Source organism: Mandrillus leucophaeus, unplaced genomic scaffold (genome assembly GCF_000951045.1).
Source record: "Mandrillus leucophaeus isolate KB7577 unplaced genomic scaffold, Mleu.le_1.0 Scaffold321, whole genome shotgun sequence".
Lineage (NCBI taxonomy): Eukaryota > Metazoa > Chordata > Mammalia > Primates > Cercopithecidae > Mandrillus > Mandrillus leucophaeus.
In genome coordinates, this window is record NW_012103377.1 from 3,079,811 (window position 1) to 3,102,809 (window position 22,999).

At 38.9% G+C, this 22,999-nt stretch overlaps 1 protein-coding gene across 2 annotated transcripts in view; it reads right to left on the reverse strand.

The window, feature by feature from the left end:
* PHEX (phosphate regulating endopeptidase homolog, X-linked) overlaps positions 1 to 22,999 on the reverse strand; it is a 224,577-nt gene that overhangs the window by 160,811 nt on the left and 40,767 nt on the right. For both annotated transcript variants that reach the window (XM_011988020.1, XM_011988019.1), the window contains exons 4-7: positions 18,695 to 18,781; positions 17,460 to 17,686; positions 4,371 to 4,439; positions 768 to 884 (exon numbers count right to left, since the gene is read on the reverse strand). In XM_011988020.1, the coding sequence (XP_011843410.1) occupies positions 768 to 884; positions 4,371 to 4,439; positions 17,460 to 17,686; positions 18,695 to 18,781 (500 nt within the window). The remainder of the gene's footprint in view (positions 1 to 767; positions 885 to 4,370; positions 4,440 to 17,459; positions 17,687 to 18,694; positions 18,782 to 22,999) is intronic.

Consider the following 22,999-nt stretch of genomic DNA (forward strand, 5'->3'; position numbering starts at 1 on the left):
TTTTTACACTTTGTTTCTTCTAGAAAAAAGTTACTCCATAAACAAAGCTAACCATTTAGGAGTTCTCATTATTTTGCCCATAAGTTTGTTTTTACATCTTTTTGTCTCTACAATGAGGCAAAAAGAAGTTAAGGTCATTTACACAGACATGTAGCTCTGTGTCATGCATATGACACAATGATATTCATTAAAGTAGCGCAAGAAAAGAATGAAAAAACAGGGGCAGATACAAAGTAATACCAGAAAGGTCATTTAAAAACGTTTACCAACATGTCCTACCTACTTCTATATCAACTTTTATATCCCGTATTGGTGGACAGACTTCCCTGAGCCCACAACTTAAGCCAGAATGACTCTGAGTGGGGATAGCATAAAACATGGACTGGATTAAAAGCAACCTTCCATTCAAGCCAGATTACTAAGGATTTATTAAACATCTATCTTCTATTTAAGCCAAACATGAGTTTCTCCAGGAAAAACGGTCAGAGGGTCTCTCTGCTGCTATTCTTTGGCCACAGCTGAGCAACATATGGACACTGAATGGGCTCAAGCCAGGGAGGTGGAAGGAATGAAGAGCTCTTCTGTCACAATCCTTCTTGTTACTTCCTAGAGGCGATGCTACTAGTTCTACCTTAGGCCCAAAGGGCAATGACAGAAAATACTATTATTTGATTGCAATTTATATTTTCATTCAGGATATACTGCCTTTAATATACGGAAAAGAAAAGAAAGTAAAGGAAAGAAAGAGATTTTCAGTGAAGACTTACCTCAGCTATCTTAATTTCCAATCTAAGCACTGACTTCATGTCATGCTCTGCTCTGGAACTGTTAGCTCCTAAAAGCACGGCAGTATCCACCATGAACTTGTAAAGGGCGTCCCGATACTATAAGAAATAAAGAACAAAGTGACCATGACAATAGCTTATTAGAAAATATGTTTCGGAGACACGGAAGAGCAGAAATAGCAGGTGGAAATAAATGTCTTTTATTTTCACTCTGTACTCAAAGTATGGTGCAGGCATTATGCAATACCAGCCACCCACATAACACTTTGGGAGAAAAAAGAGTGATGGCTACTTGGGTACTGTTTCCTTGACAGACAGAGATGCCCAGCCATCAAGCATCAAGAGAACTAGTTTTCTGGCAACCGTCGATATTATGGATACATGAAATAACTCCAAATGAGACAAGAATAGAAAGTTAAAGGTCAGATGTCCTCTTTCCAGACAAGTGAGGCTTTAATAAAATAACGGGAAAGAACTGTTTCTAAAAGCAGGAGGCCTGATCCATAAAGAATGGTGGGAGGTGTGATTTATTCTCTTGCAACTCAATTTACCCACCTTCACACTAAGAAATAAAAGACCAGTGACAGCAGTCCTGTGTCTTTTCAGTTTTTTACAGTTTTCACAAAGCTCTGCTCCCTAGCTCAGGAAAAAAAGGAGAAAAGAGAGGAACGATGATGTGAAACCTAACAAATAGCAAACATAGAATTTCCTTCCTACATACTCATAAACCCATTTTGGGGCTACTCATATGTCATTGGGTGGGGCGGGGGTGACCTTACATCATGGGAATTAAAGAACTGCCTTAGGCCCACCTCTCATTTCAGACGTATTTGTGAGATCTCAACACACCAGGTATTAAATGACCTACTTCTCATGCATTGGGAATAAGATTTACTAACATATACCTTGCCTCTATAAGCTATTCTTACTATGTGTGTGACCTTAGGACCTATATAGTACTTAGAATATAGCAGGCCTTTAATAAATATTTGTTGAATCAGTAAGCAAGCTTTCAAAATAGTCTTAAATAGGCCAGGCGTGCTGGCTTATGCCTGTAATCCCAGCACTTTGGGACGCTGAGGCAGGCGGATCATGAGGTCAGCCTGGCCAATAAGGTGAAACTACATCTCTACTAAAAATACAAAAATTAGCCGGGTGTGGTGGCGGACGCCTGTAATCCCAGCTACTCGGGAGGCTGAGGCAGGAGAATCGCTCAAACCCAGAAGGTGGAGGTTGCAGTGAGCCGAGATTATGCCACTGCACTCCAGCCTGGGCAATAGAGGGAGACTCCGTCTCAAAAAAAAAAAAAAAAAAAAAAAAGGAAAGAAAGAAAAAAAGAAAATAGTCTTAAATAGAAATAATATTTTGCTATTCCCAGTTCAATTCAAAACAAAACATATTTATTGGCCGGATGTGGTGGCTCACGCTTGTAATTCCAACACTTTGGGAGGCCGAGGTGGGCAGATCACTTGAGGCCAGGAGTTTGGGACCAGCCTGGCCAACATAGTGAAACCCTGTCTCTACTAAAAATACAAAATTAGCCCGGCAGGGTGGTGCATGACTATAATCCCAGCTACTCGGGAGGCTGAGGTTGCTGAGAATCGCTTGAACCCAGGAGACATAGGTTGCAATGAGTTGAGATCGTGCCACTGCACTTCAGCATGGGCAACACAGCAAGACTCTATGTAAAAAGAAAAACCAAAAAACGTATTTATTGAGTACCTACTCAAATGTACAAGGTGGCTTAGTAGGCCCTCTGTGCATATGTTAGGAAAGAGTGGTACAGACAAAAATATAATAGGTGTCTGGTTCCCAAACAGTGAGGCAGATAAACATGTAATTATTAACTATAACATTAAAGACATCAAAATAACTTCCTTAATAAAGCTGCTACATGCTTGGAAACTGAAGAGCTGCAGAGAAAATCTAGCCTGGAGAAATTGGGGACATAGCATTTGAGGGAGACTGGTTCCGACGCAGTGAAGAGTCCTGTGAGGTAGGTGATACGGTTTGGCTGTGTCTCCACCCAAATCTCACCTCGAATTGTAATAATCCCCACATGTCAAGGGTAGGGCCAGGTGAATATAATTGAATCATGGGGGTGGTTTCCCCCACATATCCTCATGGTAGTGAGTAAGTCTCATGAGCTCTGATGGTTTTATAAATGGGAGTTCCCCTGCACAAGCTCTGTTGCCTGACACCACATAAGACATGACTTTGCTCCTCATTCACCTTCTGCCATGATTTTAAGGCCTCCCCAGCTATGTGGAAGTGTGAGTCAATTAAACCTCTTTCCTTCATAAATCACCAAGTCTCAGGTATGTCTTTATTAGCAGAGAGAGAATGGACTAATACAATGGGCAAGCTGCTTTTGTTGGGGGAAGAACAAATCCAGATGAGATGGGAAAGATGACTTGGGATGAAGTCATGAGGCAGCCTTGAAAGCCCTCTAAAGAATTTAGACCCTGTCTTGGGAGCAAAGGCATGCTGGGAGCAGTGCTTTGAGAACGGAACTTGCCAACTGGTGCTAAGGAGGCAATGTGATGAAGGAGAGGCAGTAACAGTTAAAAGGCTACCTGTTGTAGCCAAGGCAAGAGTTAACAAGAATCTGACCTATAGTAGTCAGGATAGAAAAGAGGGACCAAGGGGATGGAAGAGATATTTTTAAGGTGGAATCACTAGGACTTGACTGATAGGTTATGGGGGAGATGATTTTGAGCCTAGTTGCTGAGACTCCATGAAAACCAGGGGTACACCCTCCCCCACATTGGCAAATGTTCACTCTGTCTACTTTTAGGAAGGTAAACTTGCCAACCCTCTTTGACGAGTGTCCTCGGCAAGAAAGCTGCCCAGCATCTTAGTTAGCTTCCCTCCAGAGCCTTCTATGTATAGAAGTTAGTAACAGCATAGACCCAGGGGACCTAGGTCTGAGGCTTCTTTGGAAGTTCAATAAATTTTCCAAAATAAATTGAAAGTGTCAGAAATGAACCAGCTCTTTCCAATATTCAGGACACTGCTAGATTTCTAAGCCAACCCAAGAAGTCTAACTTGATTGATCCTTTCTGATTCTTATTAAACCTCCATTAACCTGGAACACCTGTTAAAAATATAGATTCTCAGACCCTACCTCAAGTCTACGAAGTCAGACTCTCCAGAGCTGTGACCCAAGAAGCAACATTTCATGAAAGACTCCCAAGTGATTCTAAAGCAGTACAATTTGGGAACCATTTGTCTCCTGGGTATCCCTTCCGACGCTTTATTTCTGCAACTGATAGTGAGTTCTCTGCACTTCTGAGGAATGAATGACTGCAAGCTCATTTCTTTGTTATTTCATTTGGGCCTGCTGTCTCCCAAGCTAGATAATAAGGGCATTGAGTACTGAGACTTGTACAGCCTTGATGAGCAGACTTCTAGAAAGACAGGGAGTGGAATTTATCTGTCTGAATAAAAGTCTTCCTGTATTGGGAATATGGTCATTGAATAGCCACACTGCTCATTTCCAATAAAGCAGCAGTGACCTTAGAACAAGTAATGGACCTGATAGCAGTCTGATAAGGCACATAGTTGAATATGAGTAAAACTTACAGACTTGGCTTCTGTACTGTTATCAAGATAGTCTTCCCTCACGGCTAGGGAGAGTGTTGCTTGGTCCAGCTGTAAAAACAAAAACAGAAAGCATTCTGCTAGCACTGTAAATTCTTACGTACCATGTTAACAAGAGTGATGAAATCGTCTGCATCCCAGCCATATTTTGAGCTCATGTCACCATTACAAAAAGAATTCAGTACACTCAGAACTACATGCAAATAGGTACTTTGGCAATGACCGATATAATAAAGTATCAGAGACCTGCCCCTGCTTTTCTAATTTATGTTTTCTAAACCTTTTGAGGTCCTATCAACACTGAATAACAACAAGTCTATTTCAGTTGGAATAGATCTTAGAGATTATTAGCTATTCCCCCTTATTCAATGGAAGGAGAAACAAAAGCCAGATAATTGATGTGACTTTCCCAAGGTAACATGATTGGGCAGAGCTCAGACTAAAATCATTGTCCCCGATCACCAGATCCAGTATTTTTCTCATTGCAGTATTTCGCAAAACGCCAATCTGGATGGAGTTGATTAACCAGACTTTTCCAACTCCTTATCTCTAAAATAACATATGGCATTGAATTTTTTTTATTTGAATGAAATCAAGTAATAATTTTGTTTTGAGAAACCTTTGCAAATGTTAGAACCCTCTCTGGAAGGTTTAGGATAAGTGATAAAAACACAAATGATAACCAGACAACTAAATAAGTAGAATTATGGTGATAGAAAAGTATAGTATAAATTCTTGAATTAAAACTTTCAGCACCTTAGGCTGGTGTGGTGGCTTACATCTGTAATCCCAGCACTTTGGGAGGCCAAGGCGGGTGGGTCACTTGAGGTCAGGAGTTCGAGACCAGGCTGGCCAACATGGTGAAACCCTGTCTCTACTAAAAATACAAAAATTAGCCGGGTGTGGTAGCGTATGGCTGTAATCCCAGTTACTTGGGAGGCTGAGGCAGGAAAATTGCTTGAACCCGGGAGGTGGTGGCTGCAGTGAGCCGAGATTGCACCACTACACTCCAGCCTGGGCAACAGAGCAAAACTCTGTCTCAGAAAAAAACAAAACAAAAAACAACTTTCAGCACCTTAAAGGTAAAGAAAAGAAAGAAGACAGTCTTTTCAAAGAGTGTGCTAGAAAAACTGGACATCCAGGCCTTGTGTGGTGGCTCACACCCATAATCCCAGCACTTTGGGAGGCCAATGCAGGCAGATCATTTGAGGCCAGGAGTTCAAGGTCAGCCTGGCCAACATGGTGAAACCCAGTCTCTACTAAAAATACAAAAATGAGCCAGGCGTGCTGGCACACACCTGTAATTCTAGCTACTTGGGAAGCTGAGGCAGGAGAATCACTTGAACCCAGGAGATGGAGGTCGCAGCGAGCTGGGATGGCGCCACTGCACTCCAGCCTGGTGACAGAGTGTGACTCCATCTCAGAGAAAGAAAAGAAAAACTGGACATCATAAGCAAAAAGAAAATAAACTTTTACCCATACCTCACACCTTATTCAAAAATTAACTGAAAATGAATCATAGCCCTAAATGTAAAACCCAAAACTATAAAACTTCTGGAAAAAAATATTGGGAAAAATTTTTGTTACTAGGAGTTAGACAAAGAGTTTTTAGACATGACAATAAAATCACAATCCTTAAAAGCAAAAATTAATAAATTAGACTTTATCAACATTGAACAAATTTGCTCTTGAAAGAAATTTAGGCTGGGCGCGGTGGCTCATGCCTGTAATCCCAGCACTTTGGGAGGCCGAGGCGGGCAGATCACGAGGTCAGGAGATCAAGACCATCCTGGCTAACACGGTGAACCTGCGTCTCTACTAAAAATACAAAAATTAGCCGGGTGTGTTGGCGGGCGCCTGTAGTCCCAGCTACTCGGGAGGCTGAGGCAGGAGAATGGCATGAACCTGGGAGGCGGAGCTTGCAGTGAGCCGAGATTACGCCACTGCACTCCAGCCTGGGGGACAAAGCGAGACTCCGTCTCGAGAAAAACAAAAAAAGAAACTTAACAGAATAAAAAGACAAGCTACAGAATGGGGAAAATATCTGAAAAATCACATATATGACAAAGGATATGTATCTAGAATACACAAAGATTCCTCGAAACTCAACCATAAGAAACAACTCAATTTAAAATTGAGCAAATGATTCTAACAGACACTTCATCGAAGAACATATGAAAATAGAAAATGAGCACATGAAAATATGCCCAACATCATTAGTCATTAGGAAAATGTAAATTAAACCCGCAATAAAACACTACTATAGATCTGTTAAAATGGAAAAAAAAAATCTGACAACTGCTGGTGGGGATGTGGAAAAGTTGAATCACTCATGTGTTGCTGGTAAGAATGCAAAATGGCACAGCCACTTTGGAAGGAAACCAATGTTACAGTTTAGTATAAAGTTCAACATACATTTACATAAGAGCCAGCAATCCTACTTCTAGGTATTTATCCAGGAAAAAAATGTAAAAGTCACACAAAAACCTGTATGTAATTTTATTCATAATCACCCAACACTGGAAACAACTCAAATGTCCTCCAACTCATGAAAGTATAAACTGTGGTATACAATGGAATACTACTCAACAATAAAAGAGAATGAACTGATACAACATGGGTGAATTTTACTTAACATCCTGAAAAAGCCAAACTTTACAGGAACAGGGAACAAAGTGATGGCTGACAGGGTTTGGGCATGAGGAGAAGGTCTGACTTAGCAAAGAGATAACATGAGGTATTTGGGGATGGATGATGGGACTATTCTATTTCTTCATTACAGTGGTGGTTACATGACTCTCTGCATTTGTCAAAACAGACAGGTACATCACAAAAAATGAATTTATGTAAATTTTAAGATACTTTAAAAACATTTCCAGCACCTTCTCTAAATCTATGGTTTGTTCTTTCTTGAGTATCAGCAACTGACTAAAGATAAACAAAATGAATCTCAAGAAGAGTAGATTTTTCCAAATTAAATCTCTAATTCACACATTAAACATTAAGCCAAAATAAGAAACAAAATCTAAATAGCAAATTAAAAATTAGTAGTATCTGAATAAAAACTGAATCCTACATGCCCATACCATTAGTTTATATGACTTTAAATTGTTTTGATCCATCTCCTCCAACTTCTTTTTCATCTTACTATAATCCTAAATATTTTATTCTTAAATACATAAATTTGTATAAGATTATAGTTTTCCATGAAACTGCCCTTAATATACAACAAATTTTACAAAGGCCACGTTAAGAATTAGTGATATTACGAAAAATTCCAGGAAAAACATAACTCTTGTTTCAAGGGAAAAAAGGCACTTTCAAAACATCCATCTTGTCCGTGTATACTGCTAAAATCCTCTAATTATTTTGTTCAGCCCTCTCTAATTGGCCTGAAACAATGAAGTCACAATTCTTCCTGGCTTTGTCCTATTGCAATTCCCAATGTGCCACTATTTCTTCCAAAAATTAAGCAAGCCATGATCATGAAACACAATATTATGATTAAGACACTCTGGCTTTCCATTAAATTTGGACCACTTGAAGAATCTTTTGAGCTTGAGTCTCATAGGAAAAGAAACTGTGTAGATACTATCAAGAAAGCCAAAGTTTCTCTCTCATGAAATAAAGTTAAATCCACTTATTGTGAAAGTTTAGATAATTCAAGTGAGGTTACCAGACCTTTTATAAACTTTCAGATTGTTATGGTTTCTAGGGAACATTTTAAACACACCAACCAACAAATTGAATAAGGTCAGTCAAATAAATCTCATTAGAAACATACAAACTGTTGAGGCAAAAGACTTTCTCATGAAGCCATCAGGACACTGTTATTTGAGATTTTTTAAATCCTTGCATTTACAACTGATCTGAATACTGTAAACAAAAAATAAAATATGTTTTTTAAGGAAATCCAACACATTTAACTGAAAAACATAAATGTTTTCTCCAATTACAACTGGCATTCCAGTGATAATAAACCTCAAGTTAGAAGACAAAGTAGTAATACAAGAAGAAAGAGCTTACAAATTATGAGGTAGGAAATGGAGTCTGGACTTCAGGTTTCAAAACGGTGGTGGAGACAGAACCTGGCTTCCCTCCCCACCCCAACATATACACAGGAAACTAAAAACAAATATACAGCACTAAGATTCTCACCAGCAATATCCCAGAACTCAAATATAAGGATGAATCAGTTGCTGAGGCCACAGAGAAGTGAAAAAGCTCCAAGCAAAGGAGAATCAAATTTCTCTATGATGCCCTTCCAACCAATCTGTCCAGCAATTAGCATGCAGAAATTTTCCCTGACACTGGAAAAACTGAGATCAAGGTGGACAACCAGCTTCCCGACCATCTTGGGTTCTTTGACAGAAGACCTGCTCATACCTTAACCCACAGAAGGCATCATGAATGCCTGAAGGGAGATATATTCCTAAAGACAGCAAGAGACAAAGAGGGGAGATGGGACTACCATACCCAGCCCTGGAAACTCTGCTCCATAACTTGGTCAAAGGAGATACCAAATCAGAGTGGCTATTCAGCAGCATTATGCTAGAGGAGATTCATTCCACAGGTCACCTGTACACCAACCGCCAACCAGCTTTTCCACACTGCCAGGATATCCTCTTTAGGATCTCCCCTATATCTGGACTGGGAGTGCTCTGATCTCTGGCTAGAGTCAAAGCAAACGTAGGTTTAAGGTGCCATTTAGTGCCAGAAAAACAGGCAAGGACCTAGTGGAGACATAGCAATATATTGCCTATCTCAATTATAAATACCTATGCATCTAACACTGGAGCACCTAAGTATATAAAGCAAACATTAATAGATCTAAAGGGAGAAGGAGACTGCAATACAATGATAGGGAACTTCAACATTCCATTCTCACTAATGGACAGATCATCTAGACAATCAACAAAGAAACATCAGCATTAAGCTAGATACTAAGCCAAATAGGCCTAACTGACATTTACAGAACATTTCACCCAATTGCTGCAGAATACATATTCTTTTTATCACCATGTGGAACATTCTCCAGAATAGATCATATTTTAAGCCACAAAATAAGTCTCCACAAATTCAAAGCAGTAGAAATCATATCAGTTATCTTTTCTGACCACAATGGAACTAAAAATCAATAATAAGCGGAAACTTGGAAAATACACAAACACATGGATTTTTTTTTTTTTTTTTTTTGAGATGGAGTCTCGCTTTGTTGCCCAGGCTGGAGTGCAGTGGCACGATCTCAACTCACTGCAACCTCCACCTCCCAGGTTGAAGCAATTGTCCCACCTCAGCCTCCTGAGTAGCTGGGATTACAGGTACCCGCCACCATGCCTGGCTAATTTTTGTATTTTTAGTAGAAACAGAGTTTCATCATGTTGGTCAGGCTAGTCCCGAACTTCTGACCTCAGGTGATCCACCCGCCTCGACGTCCCAAAGTGCTGGGATTATAGGCATGAGCCATCATGCCTGGCCAAATACGTGGAAATTCAACAATATGCTCCTGAATGACCAACGGGTCTATGAAAAAAATAAAAAAGAAATTTAAAAATTTCTTTAGACAAATGAAAATGAAAATACAACAAATTAAAATCTATGAAATACAGCCAAAGGAGTACTGAAAAGGAATTTTATAGCAATAAAAGCCTACATCAAAAAGGTTGAAACACTTCAAATAAAGATTCACAAACAATCTAATGATACAACTCAAGGAACTAGAAAAATAAGAACAAACCAAACCCCAAATTAGTAGACAGAAAGAGATAAAGATTAGAATAGAAATAAATGAAATTTAGACTATAAAAACACACACACACAAAATCAATGAAACAAATTTGGTGTGTGTTTGGTTTTTTTTTTGGAAAATCAACAAACCTTTAGCTAGACTAAGAATAAAAGAGAGAAGACACAAATAAATTAAATCAGAAATGAAAAAGAAGACATAACAACTGAGACCACAGAAATACGAAGAATTATAGAGACTATCATAAACAACTATATGCCAACGAAGTGGAACACCTAGAAGAAATGAATAAATTCCTGGACATATGCAATCTACCAACATTGAACCATGAAGAAGTAGAAAACCTCAACAAATACCTAGTAACAAGATTGAAGCCATAACAAAAGGTCTCCCATCAAAGAAAAGCCCAGGACTTGATGTCTTCACTACTAAATTCTACAAAACATTTAAAGAAGTAATACAAATTCTACCCAAACTCTTCAAAAAAAAAAAAAAAAAAAACTGAAGAGAAGGGAATACTTCCAAACTCATTCTATGAGTCCAGCATTACCCTGCTACCAAAACCGCACAAGAACACAAGGAGAAAAGAAAACTACTGGCCAATATGACTTAGGAACATAGATGCAAAAATTATCAGCAAAATACTAGCTAACCTAATTCAACAATACATGAAAAAGATCATTCACTCTGATGGAGTGAGATTAATCTAGGGATGCAAGGATAGTTCAACATACACAAATCAATAGACATGATATGCTGGGTGCAGTGGCATACACCTGTAGAACCAGCTACTCAGGAGGCCAAGGCTAGATGATCACTTGAACCCAAGTCCAGCCTGGGCAGCATAGTGAGATCCCTTCTCAAAAAAAAAAAAATGGAAAATCCAAATGCAAGTAACTAAATATAAACACATCACATTAACAGAACCAAAAACAAAAATCACATAATCATTCTAATACATTCTGTAAAAGCATTCAGTAAAATTCAACATCCCTTTATGACAAAAACCCTCAACAAACTGGGTACAAAGGGAACACACCTCAAAAAGTAAAAGCCATATCTGACAAACACATAACCAACATCATACCGAATGGTGAAAAATTAAAAGCCTTTCTTTTAAGATGTGGAACAAGACAAGGATGCCTGTTTTGCCCACTTTTATTCAACACAATATTAGAAGTCCTGGCCAGAGCAATTAGGCAAGCAAAATAAATAAAGGGCATCCAAACTGGAAAGGAAGAAGTCAAATTAGCCTTGTACACAGATAACATGATTTTATATTTGGATAAACCTAAAGGCTCTACCAAAAAACTATTAGAACTGATAAACAAATGTAGTAAAGTTGGAGTATACAAAATCAACATACAAAAAAATCAACAGCATTTATATACACCAAAAGCAAATAATCTGAAAAAGAAATCAATAAACAATATCATTTACAATACAAAACACCTAGGAATCTATTTAACCCATGGAATAAAAGATTCATGTAAAGAAAACTATAAAATGTTGATGAAAGAAGTTGAAAAGGACACAAAGAAAGGAAGGATATTCCATGCTTATGAATTAGTATAATATTGTTAAAATGACAATACCACTGAAAGCAATCTACAGATTCAACACAACCTCTATCAAAATACCATTGACATTCTTCACAAAAGAGAAAACAAATCCTCAATTTTATACGGAACCACGAAAGACCCCAAATAGCCAAAGCAATCCTGGGCAAAAAGAACAAAGCTGGAGGAATCACATTACCTGACTTCAAAATATAGTATAGGGCCTATGTCTGGAATGGTATTTCCTAGATTTTCTTCAAGGGTTTTCACAGTTTTAGGTTTTACATTTACATCTTTAATCCATCTTGAGTTGATTTCTGTATGTGATAAAAGTAAGAGGTCCAGTTTCAATCTTCTGCATAAGGCTAGCCAGTTATCCTGGCACCACAGTCCTTTACCCATGCTTGTTTTCGTAGACTTTATCAAAGATCAGATGGTTGTTGGTGTGCAGCTTTATTTCTGGGCTGTTTCCATCGATCTATGTGTCTGTAGTTGTACCAGCCACACTGTTTTGGTTACTACAGCCTTATACTATAGTTTGAAATCGGGTAATGTGATGGCTCTAGGTTTGTTCTTTTTGCTTAGAATTGCTTTGGCTATTCAGGTTCTGTTTTGATTCCATATGAATTTTAGAATAGCCTTTTTCTAATTATGTGAACAATGTCATTGGTAGTTCGATAGAAATAGCATTGAATCTGTAAATTGCTTTGGGCAAGATTTCATGATAAAGACGCCAAAAGCATTGCAACAAAAACAAAAAATGACAAACAGGACCTAATTAAACCAAAGAGCTTCTGCACAGCAAAAGAAGCTATCAACAGAATAAACAGACAACCCACAGAATGGCAGAAAGTATTTGCCAACTATGCATCCGACAAAGGTCTAATATCCAGAACTTGCAAGGAACATAAACAAATTTATAAGCAAAAACCAAACAACCCCATTAAAAAGTAGACAAAGGACATGAACAGACACTTTTCAAAAGAAGACATACATGTGGCCAACAAGCATATGAAAAAAAGCTCACCATCACTTATTCGTAGAGGAACGCGAATCAAAGCCACAATGAGATACATCAGTATCTCACACCAGTCAGAATAGTTATTATCAAAAAGTCAAAAAATAATAGATGTTGGCATGGATGTAGGGAAAAGGGAATGCTTATACACTGTTGGTGGGAATGTAAATTAGTCCAGCCACTGTGGAAAGCAGTTTGGTGATTTCTGCAAAAACTTAAAACAGAACTATCATTTGACCCAGCAATCCCATTATTGGATATATTCCAGTTACCATGATTTGATTTTATGAATGTATAAGATTATCACATGTACCATGAAAATGTGTAGTTATGTATAAATAAAAAATAACAAGAATAAAATAAAATTCTATGTTCTGTCAGTTCCTGGGAAAAAAGGAAAAAGAAAGAGAAAGAAACTTTTCCAATTTTCTTAGAGTTTCTCCTTGCTATTTTTTACGAGTTTTACTGAGAGCCAAAAAAATGCGGGCTGTTGAGAGATGATGACTTTAAGTTGTTGTCTTCATTAACTAGTAAATACATACTGGGGCAACCCTGGCCTTTCAAATACTCTTTCAGGATCACATATACTCACGTCTTTTATTGTACCTTAAATCCTCATACTTACTATCTCCTGACATTGAATAAATCCAAACATGTGTAGCAAGATAATGTTTTTGGTCACTAACTTCTATTGTTTTCTGTATTTTTGAAATCGCTTTATCTCATTTAAGCCTGTAGCAAACCTTGTGTCATTTCGCCAAAGGGGAGCTTTGCAGAAGTACGTTGTATAGATTGGAGCAATCCCTGCTGGCCAAATTGTGTGTCTTTGGCATGGGGCTATATCTACCCCTTAGAAATAGTGCCTCTCTCTTCACCCAAAGGCACCATCTGCTCACCCAAAAGGATGCCCACAGTGCTGTGCCTGCCCAGAAGGCCATTCTCTTATTCCTGTGGGTTTGTGGGATTAGGAAAGCTAGGCACACTGAGGAAAATTGAATTTGATGGAAAAGGAAGCCTAAGGACATTGACAGAAGAGAGTTTCAGGTAAGAGGGATTTCTCCCAGAGCAGAAAGAGGATCTTTCAAGCAGCAAAAGAAGTCAAGGATTCTCATAAGCAGAGGAACTGATCAGTGTCCCCGAAACATGGCAGGATCTGAGAAGGAATGGGAGTCGCAGGACCTCAGCATCAGAGGGGCACACTTGAAGGGGCTACATGGTTCCATAGTGGATTTCTTCTCAGAAACCAGATAACTGGTATTGGAGTTTCCCAGTACCCTAGGAGAAGACTGAGAAATGGGGCCACCAAGAGGGGAGGTAAATGCCTAGACTAAGGTTCAGTTTCCCACCAAAAGGTTGGGTGGGAGCTCAGAGTCAAAGATTAGGTCGAGTAAACAAAATGCCTATTCCTTGCACAACTGAGTTTGAGCTCTGAGAGGCCTATCAGGTACACATGTCAAAGAAAAACATTCCCCAAATGGTCCTGACCAGTTGCTCAGTCATCCTTGAAAAGTAGGTTCAGAACCTTGTATCATGTGCTACTGTGGACCAGTATCTACCACGAAAACTGTCACAAAAGTCAATTCATTCGAATCTCAATGACAATTAAAAGTAAATTCTAATTCACCCTTCCGTACACATGGGAAAAGTGAGATCAGGGAGGTGAAGTAATTTGCACAAGGATATTCTGTGAGTAAATCACAGAGCTAAACTGCAAACCTCAATCTTTTAAATACCAAAGCCTATTTTTTTTTAACTATACCAGTAGTTTTCTAACGATATTCCATAAAACCTATAAGAGAGGGCTCCAAATGTTCATCCAATTAGATTTTGTCTTTTATAGTTTTAACTATTTTTAAATGAATAAAAAAGCAACACTTGCAAATTCTACAACTTTGGCAGGCACCAGTACGCTAATTTTTGTTATCAGGTTCATTGGGTTTCATGTAGCTCTCAGAATAAAGCTTCTCCTACCACCTCTAGATACATACTCGAACTCTTGTAAATGTGTCATCAGGAAGACTATAGTTATATTATATCTGAGGGAAGGCAATTAGTTCAGATATGTGAATATTCAGTCATGTAAAATGGTACAAACAGGAACAGAACTTAAGCAAACGTTTGCCACACTCAAATGCCAAACAACGTTAAATACCAGTTTGGAACAAGCTGCCATCTTGGCAAAAGAGAGCAATAATAAGTACATGGGTGCCTCCTTACATTTGGAAAGTATTCTATCATTGACATTTTAGCGTTTCTAGGATCAGTTTAATTGAATATTAAGTATACAAGGCAAGCTATTAAAAACTGGTTACCATGTTTCTCTATTCCTCATGTTTTCTGTAAGCTCGTATTAAAACTAGAGGCTCAATTGTGGGGGCACAACAACATCACTGGTGATAGTGTGCACTTCCAACTGATACCAGGAGGCACAAGATATCCAGTTGCCCCACTTTTAGCGATGCTATCATTGATATTAGGGTACAGGTGATATCGGTCTGCTCTATCATGAATTTCCCAATCAACCATTTACCTAATAGTTTTAAGCAGCCATTGATGATAATTACCTAGATCCATCCTTTCATTAGGGATTTTTTTTTAAATAGATAGCTTCCTATTATTTATTCTGCATTTTTAAGCTGTGATTCTCCTGTAAACAAGAACTTTTGTCAGCTATTAGATTACCCTGAAAACAGTCAAATTTAGAATGTAAGACAGTTTACAGGAAAAATACTCCAGTTTCTTCAACAAATAAATGTGGTTTAAAAAAACAAAAATAGGGGGATCCCTTGTGGAGTACAACAGACATATCAAATAAGTTCACCTGTGAGTCTTATTTGGAGATTGAATCAAAGACCAACTGTTTTGTTTTTTTAAGGACATGTTTAAGACAATCAGAAAAGTTGAAAATTAACTAGTTATTAGCTGTTAATTATGGAATTATGATTATCTTTTTGGTTGTGATAATAGTCCTTTCCGCTAGCTAAGCACTGAAGTATTTACTATGCAATGATATATTTTTAATTTGCTATAAAACGTTCTAGCCACCTCCCAAAAAAGGAGGGGTCTAGATTAAAACATAACCTCAGAAAGAAACATAACAGCAGAAAATTGAGAGTTGTCGAAGTTGGGTTGATGGATACATGGGAGTTTATTATTCTATTCTTTAATTTTGTATCACATTTTGATAATAAAAACTTTAAAGAAATAAATTCAATTGAGTAGATCCAGAAATAGGTGAGAAAGATAATAAAATGGCTACCATTTGCAATTATTCATCTGTGTGTGAATCAAGATCTTCTATCACTCAGTAGAATGCATAAACTTAAACTCAAGTTTGGAAAACAGCCTTCAGTTTACTTCAAAACACCACTTAAGGTATTTGAAAGAACATCATAATAGTTCTGGAATTGATAATGATAGTCTTAAAGCCTAGTTTCAAAAAATGAGTGATATATCAACACAGTACAGAGATCAGATGGGTTATCATCATCGTGTCTTAGATAACACATCTTATCCTGATAGCATTAGAAGATGGCTCATTTCATCACCAAACATAGAAACACAATTGTCTCTAGAACTCAGAATTTCCTCCTGAGTAGAGGGGAGTCCTTTCAATGACCCAAGATTTTTACTGAGAATTCCATTGTCTAACCTAGAGGTGAGAAAACTACAGCCAATGGGCCAGCCCGCCACACAGCCATACCTTTGTTGTCCACAGTTGCTTTCCCAGACACAATGGCAGAATTAAGTAGTTGCAACAGAGACCAGATGGCCTGCAAACCCTAAAATATGTATTATCTGGCCCTTTACCCAAAAAATGTGCCAATCTCTGGTCTAAATCAAAAGATGAACTTTAAGATTTGGATTTTAGAAGGTTAAAATACATGAGATGAGGGCAATACCTGTCTAAAATTTGAATATCAATATTTCATTAATATTTTCTGATTTGACTAAGGACAGAATTGGGGAGAAAATCAGTCATGCAATAACATTTTCACTATCAGTCAAAGTAACTGTGGAAGTAAAACAAAATAAAACCGAGCAGGATCAAAGCACAAAACTATTTGATGAATGTTATTTGAATTCTTGCATAGCTCTTTCACTGGTGAGTCTGTAGCTGTTGGTAGTTTTTGGACAGGCTCCTGATTTTACCAATGTGCTCTGCCTCAGGGTATGTCCATGTGGCCCATTGCTTTATGGAAGACATGGTTAGTCTTCCAACAGAAAATGCAAGCAAGCACTTGGAACAGAACAAGTTTTGCTGCATCTTTGAAAAGGAGGGAGGAGAGATTCAGAGTGAATTTGATAACTAAAATTTAGGTGTGTGCACAAGAAAATGTTAGTGAAAGAGGAACAAAAAATCATGGCATGTGTTTTCTCCTGTCAAGAGAATGAGGAGGCAAGGACAAGAGCAGGGCACAGAAAGTCTCTGCTAACAACAGGAGACCTGTAGTCCCCTTCCCACTGGAATTTAGGAACCTCAGACTTGCTCTGAGTAGGCATATGAGGGCCAGATCACAGATCACTTGAAACTAATTCACTAGTTTTCCAAAAGGCTTGCAAAACTTGTGTGGTAATGGTATACATTCTGCAAATCCGGGAGAAGGGAATATTCTAGATTCTACTATTCCATAAAAATGTTTTATGTTATTATTTCACTAAGGCAGCATGAGTCTCTTTCCCCAGGATGGCACCCCAAAAGGCTAATTTAGGACTGAGCAAAGAAGATAAATGGGTCCTCATTATACCTTCAAGATATGTTCATTGGATGACTTGTCATCAGGGGACACATACAAACGGATGAACACAGAATTGCTGTATTGACCACGAAACGTTGCAAGTGTCTGCAGAAGGCTGAACTTTCTCTCTGACCAAACCCCTTCAGGGCCAATGTTAGATTCAAGCACGGGCCAGCGGAAAGGTGAATGCCGTAGGATGTGTAGCAGTGGCCTGGCATCTGCTTTTTCAATCGCTTCTGAAAGGGAGCAGATATGAAGAGAAAGTTAGAATTGCAAACTGGATCAACACACTAGAATTCAAGTGTATCTTCTCAAGACAAAATTCCCATAAGGCTCCAACTTAAAATTTCAGCCGTTAGGGAGTAGGTAAAAGAGGTGGGGTGAGATGAGCATAATCACAGAGACAGAACTACCTACAATCCACACTTCAATGTGACTGTCTACATCTAGTGTTCTTGCCAGGACAGCTGACCAGGGAAACTGCTGGATATTCACTACAATAAACATGGACTCTCTACATGGAACCCAGTCAATGAATAATACTTGGTGGGACTAAGGTACAACGCCAACTAAAGGAATGCCTCAATAAAGCCAATCACTACCCAACGAAGAAGTGATACTTCAGATTCCTGTCTTTTATTGCTCTTTTCTAGCTCACCACATGATACCCCAAATCCTAGACCAGCTGACACTCTTCCCACAGGCACTGGCTTCATCCTGCAATGGCCTTGAGAAGGCAGACTAGGTCAAGTGACCAGTATCTGTTCTAATTCCAATCAGACCCAAGGTGTTGAGACAGGGCTAAGGACCCAACAAAGATGCCTGTTAGGCTGACACAGAAACCTGGCAAGCCTAGGAATCTGGATTTCTCTAGGCTCTAGTAGGTGCACTCCCTCCCAGTCTCTTTCTCAAGCCAGACTTGGCCTGGCTTCTGGATTCTGGTTTCTGAATCAGATACAGTGGAGTTTGCCCTGCTGACTTTTTCTAAGTTTCTCAGGGAGTAAATGATATCCAAAGAATCCAACCCATATAAATAAGATGATTTTCTCCACCAAGCCAGTAACAACATTAACTAAGATGGGACTAGTCAAAATCCAGTCTTTGACAATCATTCCTTTAACACTTTTAAACATTAATAGAATTCTTAGTAGTTCTCTTCTTCCTCAAACAATATATTAAAACATTAATAGAACTCTAAAGGATAGGTATGGTAAATATTTTATTTAGTTTTCTTCATCACTCACTCTCATTCATGCAGGATGAATAAAGGATTTTGGCTTTCTGTATGGCTTCCGTGTCCCGCCTTCTACTGATCGATTTCTCCAAAAGTTCTGGGAAGGTTAAGAAAGGATTCATTAGTATCCACCCACATGTGCTGCCAAGTTGGAAGTCATTCGATAATCACAATTCCAACCTCCAGAAAATTAAATATAAAGACGGACAACCCTGGAAAAGACAGATCTATCAAAGATATGCAGACAACAGAACAGATTCCAAGTTGCATGAGGTTCAAACAAAAACAGTTTTACATTCTCTTATCCAGGGCACTCCTAACTCAAAAGAAACCAAAAGTTCAATTTCCAACTGAGACTGGATCTTCTACAGGGGTCAATTTCTTCTGCCACCTACACAAAAGGAAACAGAATTCATTTGTTCAAGAATCAAAAATAACTGAATTCTGTCCCTTGTTCCTGGACCAAGTAATATTCTCAACGGAGCTAATTTCATCGGGGTTGTGTTTCTTGAGATTTCTCCACAGCCCAGTCTCTCAGGGAGGTCACCCGGAAGAAATTTCCCATTAGAAGTTTTATCCAATGTTGAATAAACATGCTGTGGACATGGAAGAAGTTCTTTAGACAGGAAATGGAGAGACAAGATTGGAAAATCTACCCGAATTGCCTGAAAACTTGCCCATTTACACATGCAAAGTCCTAGACATCTAAAAGAGTCCGTGTGTATACAACGGTTGCCAGCACAGACATAGGCCCAACTGGAAAATAATTTTCTATTTATAAAATCACTAATAATAATGTTTGAAGGTAGAAAATGATAGTTGTCACTATTTCATTAAGGAAAGAGGAAAGCCAGGACTCAATGAAAACAACCGTCTCCCGAAAAAGAGAACGTTGAACATAATTGAGAGTATCAGTCTACCAACATGAAGCCAAGATGAAAAATCCCTGTGGTGACTGCAGCACCAGGTCACTGCCTTCACCAAACTATGTCAAACTGCCTTGTCAAGGCATTTGGGGAAACAACCTAGCAGCCATCATAACCACAGTATAACAGATGTTCCTATGATACTCTGAATAGCTTCAAGACACAATGTACAGCACTAATTAAATTAATACATAATTATATATCTCCTGAAGAGGAATCTTCCTTCTAAACTAGAAGTTCTACAGTTTAAAAAAAAAAAAAATGCAACCCAGAGCTCCTGCCCAGTTTTTTAAAAATAAGCACCTATACCTAAAACGAGTCCATATAACTAGATAGATTTCAGTGACATAAATTAAATTGGGTTGGATGTATTTTCAATTATTTCAGATTGTTTGGTGTTTCTTTCTTGTGTATCATCATAATAATAAAATCAAGACAAGTAGCCGCAAGGATTTTTTTTTTTTTTTTGAGACAGAGTATCACCCTGTCGCCCAGGCTGGAGTGCAGTGGCATGATCTCAGCTCACTGCAGCCTCCACCTCCCGGGTTCAAGCAATTCTCCTGTCTCAGCCTCCCGAGTAGCAGGGATTACAGGCACACACCACCACACTCAGCTAATTTTCTGTATTTTTAGTAGAGATGGAGTTTCACCATGTTGGCCAGGCTGGTCTCAAATGCCTGACCTCAGGTGATCCGACTACCTTGGCCTCCCAAAGTGCTGGGATTACTGGCGTGAGCCGCCGCACCAGGTTCCCAAGGATTTTTTAAAGGAGACTTTTTTTTAATAGACAAAAAGATCTAAAGCCATATCCACATATATTTCCATTCAAATCGGCTCCTGTGCCCTTCCACTATATTGCTTACACAGACATTAGACTGTTTGGGAAACATACTTAGAAGTAAATAATCCAAATTTCATTTAGGGTTGTGATGATGTTCTGATGCTATAAACACTCCACGGGCTAAAAAGCATGAATGTCCTAAGGGCCAAACAAGCCAAAGGAGCAAAAAGAACTAAAAGCATGAAACATTTACCTGTGTCTGCTCCCAAGGCGTGCTATCTATCACAAGGAGGGAAAAAGAGGACCAGCATATGCTAAATAGGGCAATTGCAAAACACTAGCCATGCACGAGTATCAATAATTCGTATATGTCAAAATTCTGGTTTCTGTACCAGAATTTGGCTTTTAAAACAGATTCGGCTATCACAAGTTCCTTGTCATACCCTTTTCCTTCTCTTCTTTCCTTCTCTCTGAGCCCAGGCAGACAGGAGAGCATTGATATGCAGACAGTGATGTGGCAATCAGTTGACAACATCCATTTTACGTATCTCTGCATGTGAATTAGCAGTAAGAAGAACAAAATGTAGCCTGGAGAGTTAATGAGTAGAAAACAAAGCCTGCCTACCACAAGTAATTACTCAAGTTATTAAAATGTCCCCAAAGCATTGAGAAAGGCTCATGGGTCACCCGTACAGGGGCATTCCAATCATAGCCTGTGTTGTTTCTTGGAGGATTTCTCAATCCCCAACCCACCCCACCCAGGTATTTCTTACCACCTTACAACCGCAAAGGACAACTGCAGTTCGTAAAACTGCAGGCCAGGCACGGTGGCTCATGCCTGTAATTCCAGCACTTCGGGAGGCCGAGGCGGGCAGATCACGAGGTCAGGAGTTTGAGACAAGCCTGGACAATATAGTAAAACCCCGCCTCTAGTAATAATACAAAAATTAGCTGGGCATGGAGACGCACACCTGTAGTCCCAGCTACACGGGAGGCTGAGGCAGGAGAATTGCTTGAACCCGAGAGGTAGAGGTTGCAGTGAGTCAAGATCTCACCACTGCACTCCAGCCTGGGTGACAGAGTGAGACTGTATTTCAAAAAATAAAATAAAATAAAAATACTATAGCACAGCAAACCTCAGACTTTAAAATTGGTTTGAGAAGTTCTTCTGATCATCAAATTTGAAAACTAAGTATGTTTCTTCTCACTATGCTCCATCAAATAAAAAAAAAATTTTTTTTAAAGGCAACATAATAGACATGTGGGGGGGGGGGTGCTTTGGAATCACGCAGACATGGGTTCCAGCTGCAGCTTGCTGCAACTTGCTAGCTGGAATTCTAGCGAGTTATTTAATCTCTCTAAGCCCCAGTTCCTTAATCTGTAAAGTCAAATAATAAGAGTACATGCTTCCCAGGATTGTGCTGAGGATTTAAAATTTTTAAATGCACAGAAAGCCCCCATCTTGGTGCCTGGGCACATGATAACGGGGATCAATAAGTGGTGACTTAAACAGGATTACAGGCAGAATTAGCCCTATACAAAACTGTCAAGTTATCAAGCTTGTTTCCAGTGCTTCCTCCATAATTGTTTTTGTTCTCCTGCTTGCTTCTCAGGATATTGGTGGCCAAAGGACTTACGCTAACCTAAGACACTGCCAGGCTGTGTGTAGGACTATTTCACAAACTGGACCTGCTCTAGCCACCTTGCAAAGTCCCATGCTCTCAACATTTCCTCTGCTTCTATAGTAGAGGCAGTTCTAAATGGGGAGACATATTTTGCAATCAGTGTTAACCTCCAAAAATATTTTGCTCACATTCTTCATCCTGGACAACAAAGCATTTTTTTTTATGTAAACTTTTTCAATGAAAGTACAGAAAAGTACACAAATAATACAACACACAGAAAAGTACACAGATCATAATGTGAAGAATGTTCACAAAGTTAACATGCTCAAGTAACCAGCATTATTAATTACTGGAACCCCAGAAGCCCCTTGTGCTCCCTTCCAATCACTACCCCCAACCAAGAAAACTAACATCCTCTATGGTAAAATACTTATTCAAGTCTATATCACATATTTATAGAGCAATCTACCTTTTTGTTATTGTTTTGTAGAAGTGTTTTCTATATTCTACATACAAGTCCTTTTTGAATATATTATAAAATATCCCCTATTACATAGACTTCATTTTTAATGGTATCTTGTAATAAACTGAAATCATTTAATTTAGTTCAGCTTGTCCATTTTTCTCCTCCATGGTTACCACATGTAACCATGTCCTGTTCAAGAAATCTCTGCCTATCCCAAACTCAGAAGACAGTTTACATTTTCTTTTCTTTTTCTTTCTTTCTTTTTTTTTTGAGATGGAGTCTTGCTCTGTCGCCCAGGCTGGAGTGCAGTGGCTCGATCTCAGCTCACTGCAATCTCCACCTCCCAGGTTCACGAGATTCTCCTGCCTCAGCCTCCCAAGTAGCTGGGATTACAGACATGTGCCACCACACCCGGCTATTTTTTGTTTTTTTTGTTTTTGTTTGTTTGTTTTGAGACGGAGTCTCGTTCTGTCACCAGGTTGGAGTACAGTGGCACGATCTTGGCTCACTGCAACCT